The sequence below is a fragment of the Trachinotus anak genome, unplaced genomic scaffold (genome assembly GCF_046630095.1).
Source record: "Trachinotus anak isolate AG129_WGS33_773 ecotype Australia unplaced genomic scaffold, CSIRO_AGI_Tana_v1 ptg000025l, whole genome shotgun sequence".
NCBI classification, from domain to species: domain Eukaryota; kingdom Metazoa; phylum Chordata; class Actinopteri; order Carangiformes; family Carangidae; genus Trachinotus; species Trachinotus anak.
In genome coordinates, this window is record NW_027273876.1 from 6,889,880 (window position 1) to 6,906,699 (window position 16,820).

General features: G+C 42.7%; 1 protein-coding gene across 12 annotated transcripts in view; it reads right to left on the reverse strand.

The window, feature by feature from the left end:
- Window positions 1-16,820, reverse strand: part of nrxn1a (neurexin 1a) — a 57,298-nt gene that overhangs the window by 2,942 nt on the left and 37,536 nt on the right. For 6 of the 12 annotated variants that reach the window (XM_071462442.1, XM_071462438.1, XM_071462440.1 and 3 more), the window contains 10 exons: window positions 14,832-14,954; window positions 14,154-14,535; window positions 13,513-13,703; window positions 12,617-12,790; window positions 11,257-11,376; window positions 10,301-10,482; window positions 8,446-8,617; window positions 7,400-7,489; window positions 5,985-6,295; window positions 540-618 (listed from right to left, as the gene is read on the reverse strand). In XM_071462442.1, coding sequence (XP_071318543.1) covers window positions 540-618; window positions 5,985-6,295; window positions 7,400-7,489; window positions 8,446-8,617; window positions 10,301-10,482; window positions 11,257-11,376; window positions 12,617-12,790; window positions 13,513-13,703; window positions 14,154-14,535; window positions 14,832-14,954 — 1,824 coding nt within the window. The remainder of the gene's footprint in view (window positions 1-539; window positions 619-5,984; window positions 6,296-7,399; window positions 7,490-8,445; window positions 8,618-10,300; window positions 10,483-11,256; window positions 11,377-12,616; window positions 12,791-13,512; window positions 13,704-14,153; window positions 14,536-14,831; window positions 14,955-16,820) is intronic. The other 6 variants (XM_071462443.1, XM_071462447.1, XM_071462446.1 and 3 more) reach the window with 1 other exon arrangement.

A 16,820-nucleotide genomic window follows, 5' to 3' on the forward strand; every position in this document is an offset into this window, starting at 1 on the left:
GAGAGCTGCAGCTTAGAGCCAAAGCTGTTTCCACATTATCACATAATGTGTAAACAGATTACATTACACTGTGTTGAGAGGAGGGCCAGAGCACAGGTGAACATTATATCAATTTTTATTATACACATTTGACACTTATGACACACTCAGGAAATGAGGGCTGCAGTGCAGTGATACATGACACCATATTAAATGTTTGTTGTCAAAAAAATTGCCTATGAATTCTTTGGGCTGCATAAAGATGAGGTGAAGGAAAGGAAAGGAAAGGAAAGGAAAGGAAAGGAAAGGAAAAAAGACAGGGAAAGAAACATAAAAAGAAAAGATGAATAACAAGGGCTAAGGAAGGTGAAGAAAGGTGAGCAAACTAATGGATGGAGACGAAGACTGGGGAGTGGATGGAGAGTGTTAGGGAATGCCTGGAGGCAGGAACCTAAGTGGAAATGAAATATTCATTGTGAACAGCGACAAAGCGGTGAAACCCCCCCCCCCCAAAAAAAACGAGCGACAGCAGGTGTGGAGGACACATGGATGATTCTCACCTGAACTGGGGTCACAGGGATCAATGTCTTCATCATCGCTGGGACACTCAGCCGAAGCCACCAGCAGGTCGTCTGCCGACTACGGAGAAAGAGGATCCGGAAACATTAGGAACATAAGCACACACATACAGTATACAGACACAAACATTTATATGTGTATATAAAAAAAACAGCCTGTGCTCCACACCCATTCTGTTTATTTTCTACATGTGTGAGCACACAGCACCAATTCCTCGCCCACTCGTTTTCCAGTTTGCCACAAACACTTTTGCCTGTTACGGCCCCCAGCAATGGCAGACGGCCAAAACTGGAGTACCAAATGGAGGAGAAATGAGGCCGGAGGAGAGAAATGTTGAATCTTGTCTAAAACCACAAGAGGATAGTCAGATATCATCTCCTACTCTTTTGACCCTCCCCCTCTTTTGTCTCCTCTGGCTTTTCTATCTTCCACACCTCCTTGCTTTCCTCTCTTTTGCTCTCGCCATCTGATATTGGCCAGTGTTCATATGTGTTGGAGAATGTGGAGCTTAAAGCTAAAAAGAAGAATAAAAAAACAGTTTTCATTAAATATTCCAGCAAGGCACTCGATGGTTAATTTAAATCTTAACACCTCTCCATGAGCGGCATGTCAATAACGCACCTATATTCAACCTCTAACCTAAATCAGCCAACTAATTTCTCAACAACTGCTCCGTCTCAGTGTCTCGCTCCCTCTTCGTGGAAGAGGCCCCCTTTTTCTGCTCCATCCCTGCTCCTCCTGTTGCCATGGCAACTCTAAGTTCAGGCTGTTAAAAATGATGGGGAATATAAAAAAGGGAGTGTGCAGCCACAGTGGGGACCTGTGCATTGATTTGCCATTCTAGCCAGTGAGAGAAGGTGTGTGTGTGTGTGTGTGTGTGTGTGTGTGTGTGTGGGGTGGGGGTGGGGGGTTTAAAGACAGATTGATGGATAAAAGGAATGTTTGGAGGAGACAATTGGGGAGGGAGAGAGAGAAAATAAGAAGGGATAGGAGGAGGAGGACTTCAAAGTGCTGCGGTCTTTACTTAACACCGTGCTAATGTCCTCCGCATATTCATGAACTACTGTTAAACATCGCCTGCCTCGACGCTTCGGCATGAGCGATACGAGTGTGTGTGTGTGCATCTGCATGTGTGTGCACGTGTGCGTGTGTTTTAACCACACTGGGCGCTCAGTGCCAGCAATAAATTAAAATTGGATTGTGATGCATTGCAGTAGATGTTAGTAACCCAGAGAATAAAAAAGAAAGGAGAGAGTGGCAGAGCTATAAAAAAAAGAGCTCTAGAGGCAGATTACAATCAGACCGGAACAGAATCTGAACCAAATCACAGTCCTAAATGGTAGATGATGTCTTAGCTGAAACCTACAGGCAGTATTTCAAACAGAAACTCATTAAGCTGCTGCTCCATCCTTGTTTCTCCATTTCTTTGCCTTGTTGTCTTTGCAAGGACACGTATTACATAAGGTTAGAGAAGCAACCATTTAGTTTATTCATCTGAAAAAAGCCTGTGCTGGCCTTGTATGGTGTGGTCTTGGTCCTGACAAGTCTACTGTGGTTTAGTTTGGCCTGAAACATATATTAAGTTATTGATGCTTGACTCTGTCTTTCCTCCACTGCCTTTCCAATCAGTTCTGCCCACTGGGCTGTCAAATGCTGCTAGGGTGAGCTTAGCCTCTGGAATGCAGCCAGTCAATAAACCTCTGTGCCACTGCCAGGATACAAATAGCATAAGAACCAATCAGCCAGTAGGAAACACATCACCCCTGACATCTGTCACCAATCAATGTAAAGCCACCGTGCTTGGTTATTGATCCAGACACCTATGTGCCCTCCACAGACACCTGTTTTGAATCCCGATTTACACTAAAAAAGCAGACAAGTAAATTTAACAAGACCCCTCCTCTGATCTGTGACATCACCCCATCAGCTGACCACCCCATTCAAATAGGAAGGTGTCAATTGGAGTATTGATCCACCTATCACATGGGTGACAATGAACACGAGAAAAACTAGAGACGTGCTAAACACGACTTAAATAACATCAATAGGCTACAGAAGTTTATAGAGGATGTGCTAAACAGATGTATGACCAGGAAACCTCCACTCCTCCGACCAATAGAGCATGCTGACATAATGATGGACACAGATGCACAACAATAAGGGGAGGAAACAGAGACACAAGAGGGAAGAGAAAGGAAGAGAGAGAGAGAGCATGAAGAGAATGATATCTGCATGCTGAAAGAGCAAAATCTCTACCTGAGCAGCCGAACAGTGCCAACGACCGTCCATGCCTCCCTGACTGCCTAGTTCACACATAGTAGCTGCACTCTGTCCTCACACACTCTTGCAGAAGATTCAACAGCTTGTCTGCTACTTTCACAACTGGAAATCACACACACGTACACACACAAGCTCTATAATAGCCAAACATGCTCCATTGGTCTATTCCTACTTAGGAACATCTACACAGACGCACAAGCGTACACCAAAATCAGGCTGAAGTTGGCAGGCTGATGAAGAGATCCTGACGAGAGAGGATAGAAGCTAGCTCCACTACTGCAGATGGTGAGATAGACTCATACACTGCCTGCATTAACAGCCTATCACTGGAGCTCAACCACACAGAGAGAGGGAGGGAGGGAGGGAGGGAGGGAGGCAGAGAAGAGGGGGGGGGGGTGATGGGTAAATATGGAAAGATATGGAGGGAGAGAGAGAGCAAAGGAGAGGAAGAGAGAAAAGTGAGCCGGGGAGGAGGGAGAAAGTATCTACCAGAAGATGGATGGAAAGATGAAGGAAGAAAGGCAAGAGGAAGGAAAAGATGAGAAAGATATGGAGAGAGCAGCGAAAATGGCAAGAAAAAAACAGATAGGGAGGATGGGAGCGAATAAGGGATAGATGTTCTGAGGGCTTGTGGAAGTGTCTGGGTCAGCTGATTCCCGATAGCCAATCGGGCAGTGCTCTGAGCCTCAGGTTTCTTCTATCGGTCTTCCCATCAAACACAGGTACACACATACACATAAACAGTAAAACACACAAACAAGGCACTAAACATCAAACCCAAACTCAAACTCTGTGACTCAGAGCAGCCTCTAGCATAAACATTCACACACTCTCACACAATCTCTCCCTCTCTTCTCCTTGCTGGTGCGCTCAGCTGTCATGCATTATTAATCCATTCCACTTTTTCTCACACACGCACACACACACACACCAAAAAAAAAAAAAAAAAAAGAAAAAGAAAAAAAAAATCTATAAACTGTGGACTCCAGGAGGAGGAAAATAACACATTCTTACTGCACAAAGTACAGACGGTAGGAGTAAACCCATGGGGCGACTTAGGCAGATCCATCTCAACACACGCTCAAACTTGGGGTGTGTGCGTGAAATCGATAAATTGCTTGGACCCGTAACACCTTTGGACGACATCTCTCACTGCCCCTCCTCTGATGCAATGTGCTGCAATTCAAGCTTAATATTCTCAATCCACCTGAGTGTTTGTGTGTGTGTGTGTGTGTGTGTGTGTGTGTGTGTGCATTTTGTGTTAGTCTCTACATTGTACGTGTGCACTGGTTAAGGCCAGGTTGGTTGCTAGGCAACACTAGGCAGCCTCAATGGAGAAGCTGTAGATTCTTCTTAAATAAGACAAACACACAAACACAAAGAGTTTGGGGGCCAGCAGGAGAGATTCGACTCACACCGACGAGCAAACACACACACACACTGCAGTATGTTGAGCATATAGCGGGTCTGACCTAGTTCTCATACAGTGATATTGACTCCAGTGCACAACTCTGCATCCCAGATCTAGAACTGGCATCAGCATAAGAGCAGAAATAGTTCGTTTAAAAACACATACACATACATGGAGAGAGAGAACAGGGAGAGATTTAGAGGTGAGGTGTGAAAAACACCCCCTGTGACAACGCTGTCACTCTGCAGAGCTATCCATCCAGCTCTCATATCCATTATTGATGCCTGAGGCTTAGCTCACAGCTCTCAGCGTTCTATTATTTATGTCTGAAACAGCTGGTAGTTTATACACAGAGGAGCTATTCTCTATGGGAGTCTGGATGGGAGAAAGAAAGCAAGCAGTGGGTAGTGGGGTTCACTATCTCCATGGCAACTTGTATCACCGGAAAAAAAAAAAATCTTTTTCAGTGCGGCAGACAGGCAGACACAGTTTTATAACACAGAAGAAGAACTGCAGTACACACATACGCCCACAAAGAGCCCGACAACATCTCAGTAGTGATCTGAACAATAGAGCACAAGAGTCTGCTGATAATGTGTCCTCTGACATTACCATCGACTGCAGTTGCATCCACTTTAAATATGCCTCAATAACAGTTATTTGTTTCTATTGTAGTGTCCCATTTGCATCAGTTTACTAGATGCATATTATGGGAAAAGCTATTACAACCTCCATTAACACAAACATTTCTCCTCCTGCAATTTAGTTGGAAGGGACCACTTAATCGAGAATTTGCCATCTGATCCATTTATGTGAATGTGCTGCAGCAGAAATTGGACACGAATATGAGCCTGTACATTTTTTTATTTAACAGCTAGTAGAGAGAATAGGCTAACACTGATCAGTCATTGCATTTATGTTTAGACATATTTGCTAATATGCAGCAAATAAAAATACTACTTTATTACTCAAATACATGCACACATGCAGTAAGCTGAGCTGGAACAAACTTCCAGACGACATAAGACCTGATTCTACTTTCTTACCTTTAAACTGAGGTTAAAAACTTTAATGTTGGAGCATCACAGTGTTCCGTGTGGTTGGTAACCTTTGGTATATGTCATCTCCTCTTGTTGCTACTAATTAAGACTAAAGTGCCTGGAAAACAACGTTAGAAAAACTTTTCATTTTTCTTCTGCCGTTAACTGAATCTTGAGCTTTTATCATTATCCACTTTGTAATTAGATCCTGAACTATGTTTTATTTATTTCAGTTTATCTTTCTCTTAAAATTGGTTTCATAAATATAAACTGTGCAATGTCTTACATTCTACTTCTTATTTAATGTTTGTACTGCATTACATAAAACACCTTGAATTGCCTCCGTGTATGAAATGTGTGACATAAATACATTTTGGCCTTGAGTGGAGTTTAAAACAATCCCACTCCCACATACACACATACAGTATCTTGCCAGTCTCTAGTCCCTGATTAGTGGGCTGTGTGCTACCTAATCCTCTTACAGAGCTCAAAAAGAAACTTATCAAAGCAAATTACCTCTTTTGAATTGCTCATTGTCACACTGAAGGATGATGGCATTGGACATATATGTTCCTATTATCTGAGGAATTACATTTGAACTCTCATTTGATCTATGACCACACATGGCAGGGATTGAATTGGTTTTCCATAAACAAGCTGTCACAGAAACCTAATGATTGTGACTGTGCTCTGACCTGCTGTGTGGCGCCCTGCTTTCGGTTGGTGGCAGTGGTGGTTGTGATGTCATTTATGGACGGGGCGGAGTCAGAGCGGTTGCCTCCAGCTGCAGCACTGGACTGCGGGGTGATGGAGGAGGACGGCATGTCGCCGACCAATCGTGCGCTGCCCTCCACTCTGATATGCGGGTGCCCCTCAGCAGCCATGTTCAGGATTCGGAGGCCGTTGTAGTAGAGGCCAGACAGCTGGCCCTGGAACATGCCTGAACCTTGCTCTCCTCCACCAACACGCACTGTCGTCTGGCTGTTGAAGATGGTCAGCTGGCGACCTACATGCACACACACACACGCCAAAGACACACGGGCACACCAGGAAGAAAGGTGGACAGACACACGCAAATACAGTCACACACACATACATACCAGTGGTCACATACGTGCATACATACACACACAAGAGTGTTTGAGTGTTACACAATCCACCACCCCCAAGCCATGGTAAGAGGATGGGATAGATTAAGCATGGCAGAGCAAATCGAAGCCGTGGAGAACCGTGGAGAAGGCTGAGACTGAGAGAGATAAGAGTGAGAACAGAAAGCAGAGAAGAAGAGGGGGAAGAAGGAGAGGAGGGGAGGGGACGGGGATGGGGACGGGGACGGGGGGTGAAGAGACTCGAGGAGGAGGATGAAGAGGCAAAGAACAGGAGGAGGAGGAAGAGGCAGCAGATGAGAGGAGTCAGAGGGCCCTGGGAAGACAGGGCTGACAGATGGTTGCTATGGTGATGGCTGTACGGCACGACATTGTATTTGAAGGAGCAGCAGACAGGCAGACAGAGAGACAGAGATCTAGAGAACTGTTGTAACAGCCCTATGAAGCATGCACAGGTTATAAGCTCTAGCACTGCTCACTGTTAAAGGGACTAGAGGCTAATTTAAGGAGCTCTGCTGAAGTTTAGGAGGAAAACTTTTACATTTTTTCAAAAAGCATTGCTCTATTAGTCATTTCAAATTTACATAATTCTTACATGTCACAATACTTTGCATGTACTTTAATTTGATTACAAAATTGTTTTTCAACATATAATCTTTAGTAAATGCTTTATTGTTTACAATTTGATGAGAAACAAAATTATTTACCAGTCTTAATAAAGCATCTTTTATCAGTACTTCTTTTCTATTTTCTGATTTATTCACATTTAAATCTCTCCATCGTCCCTTTAACCTGATATTATCAGATACACACTAACAAGATACGTTCACAGGCACTACAGTTTACACAGTATTACACACTACAGCTGCCCAACTTTTAAATACTTAGTTATGGATTTAGATTTTTAGATGTTAGTTGATGGTGCACAATAAAGTATATTCAACTGTCTTCAAATTGTATTTTTAAAGCTCAAAGTTTTAAGGAATTTTAATCAGGGTTTTTACCTTTGTCGAGTAGCCAATCGTCAACTACTCGACCGAGCCGATAGGGGATTCGCTGTCTGGCGATGGCCAGGCGCTCGTTATCAATGTTGCCTTTAATTTAGAGATGAAAACACAGTAGTAATTACGCACATCCAAACGTGGTACAGGAGCTGGATACAAAAAGAACAGCAATGAAAAGAAAGTAATGGTCTGCTCATTGTTAGCATGTCACTGCGTTAAGGTAGGCTTGATGCGCTAAGAGAAGAGGTGCTGAATTCACTATGTTTCCAGTGAGCGGACTCTTACTCTCTGTTCATTGGGTTTAATTTAAAGAGACATTTCAGGGGTTAACATCTGCAAGAGCACAGGGAAATAATGTTACAGCTGCCACATACTGTCTATATAACTGACTGAGTTTAGAGTTACATACAGGAAGAACCCTCACACACACCTCACAACAACTAGCATTTAGCATTTTATCTACAACTACCTAAAGCCTGGACCTCATTGTGTTAAAGACTACTAGCTAAGATTACCACTTTAAATATAAAAACCAACAAATATAAAAACAAAGACTATGCTCAACAAAATACACTTTTTCTTTTTCTTATTTTTTCTCTCTAGTTAAACATTTAACTCAAAATATGACATGTTTTTAAATTATTGTTTGTCCAAAATGCACCAACTGTTATTATTTTCTTTTATGGTGAGAAAAACAACTGACATCTGAATTGAATATTTTCATAAATTACCTTTAACACTATTTAACAGGCCTAACATAACATAGCTGACTAGTATACAAGCTATTGTAATAACTATCTCATTTTATGGTTTAAAAAGTCATGTTTCATATCAGATCACACATATTTCATTTCAAACACAATAACATAAAACAAAGCTGCAATTGTATTTCTCAACTTCAGTGTTTTAATATAAACATTGACAGGAACACTGATGTGGTTCATCAATCAGGTGAGTCGATTTGGACTAAGGTGTAGTTAACTCTGCCCCAGGATCGGCAGTGCCTCAGTGGGTGGGTGGGTTGGGCTTATGTGCGGGGGGCCTACCTGAGGGATAGCGCTCTATGACCGGCAGGTCGTCCAGTTGGAGGGTTGCATTGCCTCCGCTGCGGGTGAACCGAATTATGTGGTACTTCCCATCGTTGACAAACTTGGAGCTCTCCTCGATGTTGATGTCGTCAGTGCCAACATTAAACACTACTCTAATGTTGCCCTTGTCCTGAGGAGGGGGAGGAGGGGGACACATACGAAAATGCTTCATGAGGAATGTAATTGTTTTTAAAAGGCAACGATATCATTTCGCTCATCTCCTCACGTCCCAGTTTATTTCACTGTGCTACTGTGTGTGTTTTTGTATTAGCTACTTAATGCTCTCAAGTCTCTTGTAAAGGAGATAATGAGTCTGTCCAAATACCCACACTTGAAAATAGACAAACGTTGGGCTCGGCAATAAATCAAAATGTAACTGATTTATTGCATATGCCCAGATGGGATTGTTCCACCAGCAGCTGTAAGGGAAACAAGACATAACAACATAATGTTGCAAAAATGCAGTGGGGGGCAGTTCCAGATGAGAAAGAGCTGAACAAAAGAAAAGGTTAGCCCTGTTATTTATGAATTATGCTACTTAACAACTTCACCCTGAGCAGTAAGGATGCAGCAGTCTATCACACAAGCATTTATTAAAATCATGTCAGACCAAACCGTAAACCACATTAATGAAATAAAAGAAGCCGAAGGGTGTTATTCAGATCATCCCCATTATATTAATTATTTTGATAGTTGCAACAGATGATAAATATAGCTTTATCTTGATTTCTTGCGTTTTCTTAGCTGCTGAATAAGTTAAATATGTATTACTCAGTCATAATCCATATTTCCAGCACAAAGACTTAATAAGAGCTCCACTGTGAGAGAGAAAGAATCTTGTGCATAGATGTATTTAATGAGAAATCATTTAGCAATCATTACCAAGTGAATGTAATAACTGATTTGTGACGTTGATTTCAGGTGATATTGCCTGGTCCTCGTCAAATACAGACTTTGAGACGTATTTCAGGTAACTGCTGACAGATCAACCAGATGGAGGTCACTGAGTCATGCCCACATCCTGTTACTTACAAAAATACAAATACATGGCTTAATGGAGCTCAGGTTCTTTCTTGGTTTTGTTTCATTTCCTCATGATGAACAAATACTGTAAGAAGGATCAATTAAATACTGTATTATTATGGTTTCCTCCAGATGACTAACAAACACACATTCAAGAGCTGAGTGCAGTAATTAAGTTATGTACTGTACATGAAAGGGACATAACATGATGTTTTTTATACATGTTTTGTCTGATAACATTTTTAAGGAAGGAATATATTTGTTAAAGAGTATACTCTTTACTTCTATAAAAGTATATGATATTAAATATCATTTTAATGACATATAATGCAATATTATTCCTGTCAGTCTCATCAAGAAAAATTGATTTTTTGCCTAGATGTCAATCATATTACTCACAGCTGAATTCAACAGGTCCTAAACTTCAACTTCTTTATTTTTGAATTCCTGGAAACCACTCGACTTCTGGTGAATTTTGAACTATCGCTCACTTTGAAGTGAGTTTATCATGATGAGTGTGCATTGAGTGTGGGGTCACTGTGCTGGCTGATGGCTTTTTTAAGATGTGGGACACAGTTGCCTACTACCTGGTGGCACGTGAACTTTCACAACTCCCTAACCTAAAGAGTGGCTACGAGGACAGACCCAATGTATCTCAAGAGACTTCATGGTTAAATAAAGGAATAAATTATGCACATTTGGACAAACAACATGTATAAATAACTTAAATCATAAAGAATGAAAAATAAAAATTTTCTTCAGCCTACTGAATATGACCACGTGTACTTACTATCTGCAGCTGAAGGTAGTCTCCCAGGCCAGACGCACTGTCCACCCTGAGCAGAATGGCATGTTTCTGTTGGGTGCTGAACCCAAGGGCGAGCCGGTCTGCCCTGGTGCTGGGACGTTCATTCGGGGGCCACGTGTAAACCACCATGCCTCCGTCACGCCCAAAGATATAAGTAGTCCCAGCTGGTCCACACAGATAAAAAATTTAATAGCAAGCACGTCTATATGGACTTAACAGTGCTATCTATCATCACAGGTTCCATACTGCAGATGGTACCTCTGCCTATCTTTTTTCTAAATGTTTAATACACAAGGGGCACATTGGAAAATAATAATAAAAACTCTAAAATGTCACGGCTGACTAGTCCTCCACATTCTGCTTGTTCCTCCTACAGGCAGGAAAAAAAATCTGTATTTCCCAAAGTACCTTTTAACATTACTGCAGAAGACTGTAATAATTGACTCATACAAACAACAACTCATACAATTACTTGACTCATTGGGTGACTACGAAACCATCACGTATTTTGCTTGTAAGGCATCTAAGGATAATTTAGTGTCTAAAGCCAGCATTAAACATTACAGAGAGAAAGAGATCAGATTTAAACAGCCAAAGCAGACATCGAAGAGGTACTGTGGTATTTTAGTGCCACCTCAGAATCAACAGTTGACAGTGCCCTCACGTGGTGGCTCTGACAAAATGCACACAAAAATACTCTAATTCAGTGACTGACAGCAAATTATCCAAGTGCAGCAGTTTTAGACTTGCAGCTCCAACATCAGGGTTAAAGTTAGACGGGCTGTGTTCTCTACAGTTTAAACACAATAGTCTAAACTTGTATTTTTTGGATTTAAATATCTGAAAATCTTCCCCTTTCACCTGTCTACAACATGAAAACATGAAATGAGCTGTAATCCACTCTGGTCTGAGACAGAAAATGAAAAGCAAAGACTCACCGTCATTGCATAGAGGCCCAGCATACGAAGTCATGCTGCAGTCACAGGTGAAGCCCTCCCACTGCTGCAAACACACTCCCTGATTTGAGCAGGAGTCTTCCTGACAGGTAGTGCTGGGACCTGCAGTGAGAGACGTGGTGGGGTTGGAGGGTGCACAGGTTAGGAGAAGATAAACAGACATACTTTTTTGATTTTGTCTGGAGCCCAGTATGTTCACAATAGTAGGCCAGTATGGTTAGTTTTAGACCGTATTTCCTTGGTGTTTGAAATGGCTGGGTAGACTGTTGTGCTGGAATGGTGTTTTGATTAGTAGTATTAGTAGAAAATCATTGTGAGACTAGGATAACGTGGATAGGCTCCCATTCTTTAGCTTTACATTTACAGAAGATACTAGATTATCCATAGAAACTGAACTAAAACTACACTGGAATCTGTGTTACTAGGCGAATAGAGCCAAATGTTGACAGCATGCAGGTGGTGAGGCTAGATGAGTGGGGCAAGGACAGGAGGAGGAGTTAAACATAAGAGGTCAGAGTTATGTTTAAAAGCCTTCATCTCAATACTCTTTCTCCAGCAGTCTGTCACTGTTCTCTCCCTGCCTCGTGCTAAAACCACACAGGACGACAATGTCAAAGCTTGAAACTTGGTTCTCCTTCGATGCACTTCTAGCACGAGGCATGGAGGAAAGGGTGTGAAATCATTCACAAACAGAGTATTGAAGTTTAGGATGGGAGTCAGTAGGAGGGGTTAGAGAGCATGCTGCTAAACAACCCGGGTGGTGGAGCTGTGGTCAACTCAAGTCAAGCGGTGGTGATGTTACTACTGTGATGAAGTCACTATGGTGGCTAGGAGAGGACAGGTCACCTTTGACCTTTGACTCTGGATCACTGGGATCCACACAACACCGGACACCACTGGGTAGTTTTAACACACGCATACATACACAGACACGCTCACATACACTCACACACTCACACACACAGTTTCCCACCCTTACACACGTGTCTCACATGCTCACACAAAGCGATATACCTTGCAAGTCAGCTTTCATCAATGTAACTTTTGTCAGCCAAACAAAAAAGCAAACAAGCAAATTAAGTTAGATGGTTAGTCAATGCGCAAAGATGCCTGTGAACTGCTGAAAGAGTGGAACAGAGAGAGAAACCACAATGTGCAGAAAGATTGAGAAGGAGATGAGAAGAAAGAGAGTCAAATTTACATCTAATAGAGAAAGAGCTGGGTTAGTGGGTTATCCTAAAAACAGAGAGTATGAGTTAAATGAAAACTGAAAGAAAAAGCAGTAAGGACACGGGACCTGGACAGATCTACTGGACTATTTTATTGTGTGTTTGCACCTCACCTTCACAGCCTCTCTCCACTTGTCCCATGGTTGCCAAGGCATCAGCCAAAAGGTCAGGGAGCCGGCCATTTAGATCGACTGTTGCTAGGCAACCCTGGAAACCCTCACGGGAGTGGACCAGCTTAGGTAGGTCTCGGTACATCTCTTTGGAGACGCCCCCAATGTACAGATCACCTGTTGAGGAGCAACATGATGAATGGCAGCTTCATTACCCAGTCACACTGCTTTATCTTCATCATCTGTATATTTTTATTACTGATTGATCTATCTATTGATTTTGTTTATAAAAGGTTAAAAAATAGTAGAAAAATCTCCAAGTTCTATGAGTTCAATGTCCCATTTTTAAAGCAGTAAAAATTATTGGCAGTTTTGCTGGATAAATTACAAATAATGAACCAATTATGTAAAATATTGCACATTCATTTTCCTACTGACTGGTCAGAAATATGTAGACAGTTAGCTTAGGTAGTGAAAAGACTGGAAACAGGCAAACACTGCCAGTCTGGCTCTGCACAAAGGTCACAAAATCCACCTTCCAGCAACTCTAAAGCTCACTGACCAAGAAATAGTCTGGACCCCCCACCCCACCCCCACAAACAGGAAATTTAAATTTTTGCATTTCTCTTTTTGTACAGATTCAGCAGACAAGATATAATGTGTTAATTAATGAGCTTTAGAGCTGCTGGTATTTATTATACAGACACGACAGCGGTATAAATCTCATCATCAAGCTCTCATTAATATAGAAAATTCATGCAGCCTTCTATGAAGCATTTTAAGTAGATATTGTGAACTGAATGTTTACAAATCTTGTAGGTAATATCAGGAATGTGAATCCCTATCCCCTGTATAAGCTACCCTAACTGAGGTATCACTTCTTGTACTTTTGCACATACCCTTTAGGTCAAGGTTCTTGGCTCCCATGGTGGTCTGCGTGGTGACTTTGGTGTCAATCTTGACTGTGTGGAGATTGTTTGTGTCTCGGGATATGTGCACATTGTGCCAGTGATTGTCATTTAGAGGACTGTTAGAGTTGCCCTTGATCAGGTGTGCCCCATTCCCCAGGTCTGAAATGTAGTGTAGGTAGCTAGAGAGTGAAAAAGGAAAGGAGAGCGGAGGCAGTTTAACAAGTGAGAAGAGAAAAGGGAACTTAATTGTATTCATGATGAAGAACAACACAGGGTCATTCACTTCAGGGCATTATAATCTGTCTTGTAGAAGCATAATTATAAGAACAGAAAAAGAGTTGCTTGACTTGTGCATTTTATATTTTTTTATTTAAGCCTTACAGTCAAGAATCTTTTTTGTTCATCAAGGGCAATTTTAACTATAAATCCCAGTAAAAATAGCAAAATTGGAAATGCACATGAATGTCCTCAGGACAGATATTACCACAAACACATATTCATGGAAAAAATTTACATATTGATTCTCTTTTCTTGTTTATATATTGGTTTTATAAAATGTAATGTAAAGACATCGTACTGACTCATGCAACACCACATGACAACACCACACACTGCATTGTCCAGCTCACCCTTTAACCAGCTCTATCACTATGAAGTCATTGCCGTCTCCCCTGTTGTAGAGAATAAGGCCGTCAGGGGACGTTGTCTTGAACTGCATGAAGAGATGCATGGAGTAGTAGGCCTGCAGCGTGGGCAGCGTGACGAAACTGGAGCGCGAGCGGAAGGTGACGGGGTCAGCCACGATGCTCTTATAGCCAATAACAGCATTGAGCTCGCAGTAGTCGATGTCGCCGTTCTTGCACAGGTCGATGTAGGGCATGCCATTCAACGTCAGGCCCTGAAGGTGGCCGATGAAATTGGAGGGCACGGCAGGTATGAAGCGCTTCTCTGTCACAATACCCGTCTCCACATTGTGGAACTCCAGCTGGGTGTGGTCGCCCGCCATCTGACCTGGTGGCGGGGGTAAACTTCAAAAGTGAGGGCTACGGAAAGTTGGGTTTCAAGTGGAACTGTTCAATCCTAAACCAAATACTAATCCTAACTGTTATCTCAACTCTTATTCAGATTGATTATTTTCACTTACACATGTACAGATGTTGGTCTAACTCAAAAAAGAATCAACCAGCAAATTTATCATTAAAAAAGAATCAGTGAACACAAGCAGAGGTCTAGACACCGTCAAGAGCTGTGTAGAGTGAACTGTGTCATTTATGGTGCAAAGCTTTAAGTTAGGCTGCTGTGGTTACCTTCAACAGGCTGCAGGTCATCCACGGTGAGTTTGAGGCTCTTGCCACGCCGGACTACCCTCACCGTGTGCCACGTATTATCATTTAGGCCCGACCCCGCAAAGATGGTCTCTGGGCCTTTACCTACACATAGCCCAGAGCACCATTAACATATGCACAGAGAGGTGGAGAGAGACAGATAGAGAGAGGAGGAGGAGGAGATAGAGTGTAGAGTGACAGAGACAGAGAACCAGAGGAAGGAGGAGAAGCAGAGAGCCAGGCAGGTTGAATTAAATTTTAAGGACAGAGAGTGAGGAAATGGAGGGAAATAGCAGAGGGAAGGAGGAACCACACATATCCTGGGGAGACAAACACTTCTCTGTCAAGACATTCTCTCCACAGATAGACAGACAAGTCTCTTTGCAGATAAGACAGCGAGACAGATGATGTGACACAGACAGAAAGATTTACATAAATGGATGCCATTGGTGCCTAAGATGGAGACTGTGAGTCACAACTGGCCCACGCTGAGACAATCCACCTGTGGACAGATCACCCACATTACCCACACATGCACAGATAGCACATTTGCACCCACTTGACGTCTACACCGCCCCTCAATCCTATCTCCCCCGCACACCTAACATATTAGCCTGTGTGCCTGGATGCAAAACCTTTTAATTTTCCACAAGTGCGCAATACGGCAGTCCACCTCATGGTGGCACTAGACACACAGAGGAAGATCAGAGAGCTCTCCAAGGTGCTGATGTGCAGCAGAATGAAAGAAGCTGAGCTGTCCTCTCATGATGTCTCTCTCTCCGTCCATCTACCAGCTCATATCTTCACATAGGTGACTGCACACATTTGACAGACTGACTGTTCCAAGACCTCAGTGTCCCCTTCCTCCCACGCTCTACAAGCACCCCACCAACGTTGAACACAACGCCTACCAACTCGCAACACACATACACACACTGCCCTTCCTCCTCCGAGCCCTGTTGGCTCGAGGAGAGTGAGTGAGTCTGCTTACGGTGACCTATAGGAGGTAATGACGGGGGAGGTGAGAGGTAAACTGACCCGAACAGATTTTGCTGCAGAAAATGTCAAGCATGTCTACATCACTCATGCAGGCAGGCAGGCAGCACATACACAAACCCACACACACACACACACACACACACACAGGTAAAGAGGAAAAGAAGGTGAGAGACATACAGGCAGACAGACACGCAAGCATAATTAATTATGAGAATTCAATCAAAATGGATATGGCTCTGTGTGTATGTGTGTGTGTGTGTGTGTGGGGGGGGGGTGTTTTCAACACTAAAAGAGTGTGTTGTGCATTCAGAGAGGACACAGGGTTCCCCTGAGGAGACTCAGCTGTGCTCTGGGCATGAGCATCTCATCCTGTTACCATGGATCACTGCCTAGCACTGAGTGAAGGAGAGAATATGTGTATGTATGTGTGAGTTTAGGAGTGTGTGTGTTTGTGCATATGTAACCGAATATTCAAAGAATGAGCAGACTGATGTGAAAGTGAGGCAGTGATCTGTGTCAACCTGGGAACAGGGAGAGGCACACAAACACAAACGCACACACACACGTACCATATTTTAGGTCAGTGCTAACAGTGCGTTCAGCAGCATGGTGAGCTTTGAGTTGAGGTTTAATGTTGAGCTACTAGCGGTCAGCAGACAATCAGCACTCTGTGCCACTAAACCAACAATAAGCCAAGACAATTCAAAGAGAAAGACAAGAGGGACTGTTTGTTGCAATTCAAATCAAATGGCATAAGCTACTGGAGATTATAAAAGCAGGATAATGAAAACAAAATGACAAAAAGCGTTTCATATTTCATTAGCTCCAAATAACAAATGGCTTTTCTGCTGGATAAGCCTCAAATCTCTCCCATGCCGAGGCTTTTATTTGACTGCTGAGTGGACTATTTCAGTGGCGCCTGGCTGTTAAATAAATTTTTTCTTCCCCTTCGAATATCAGATGTATAATTTA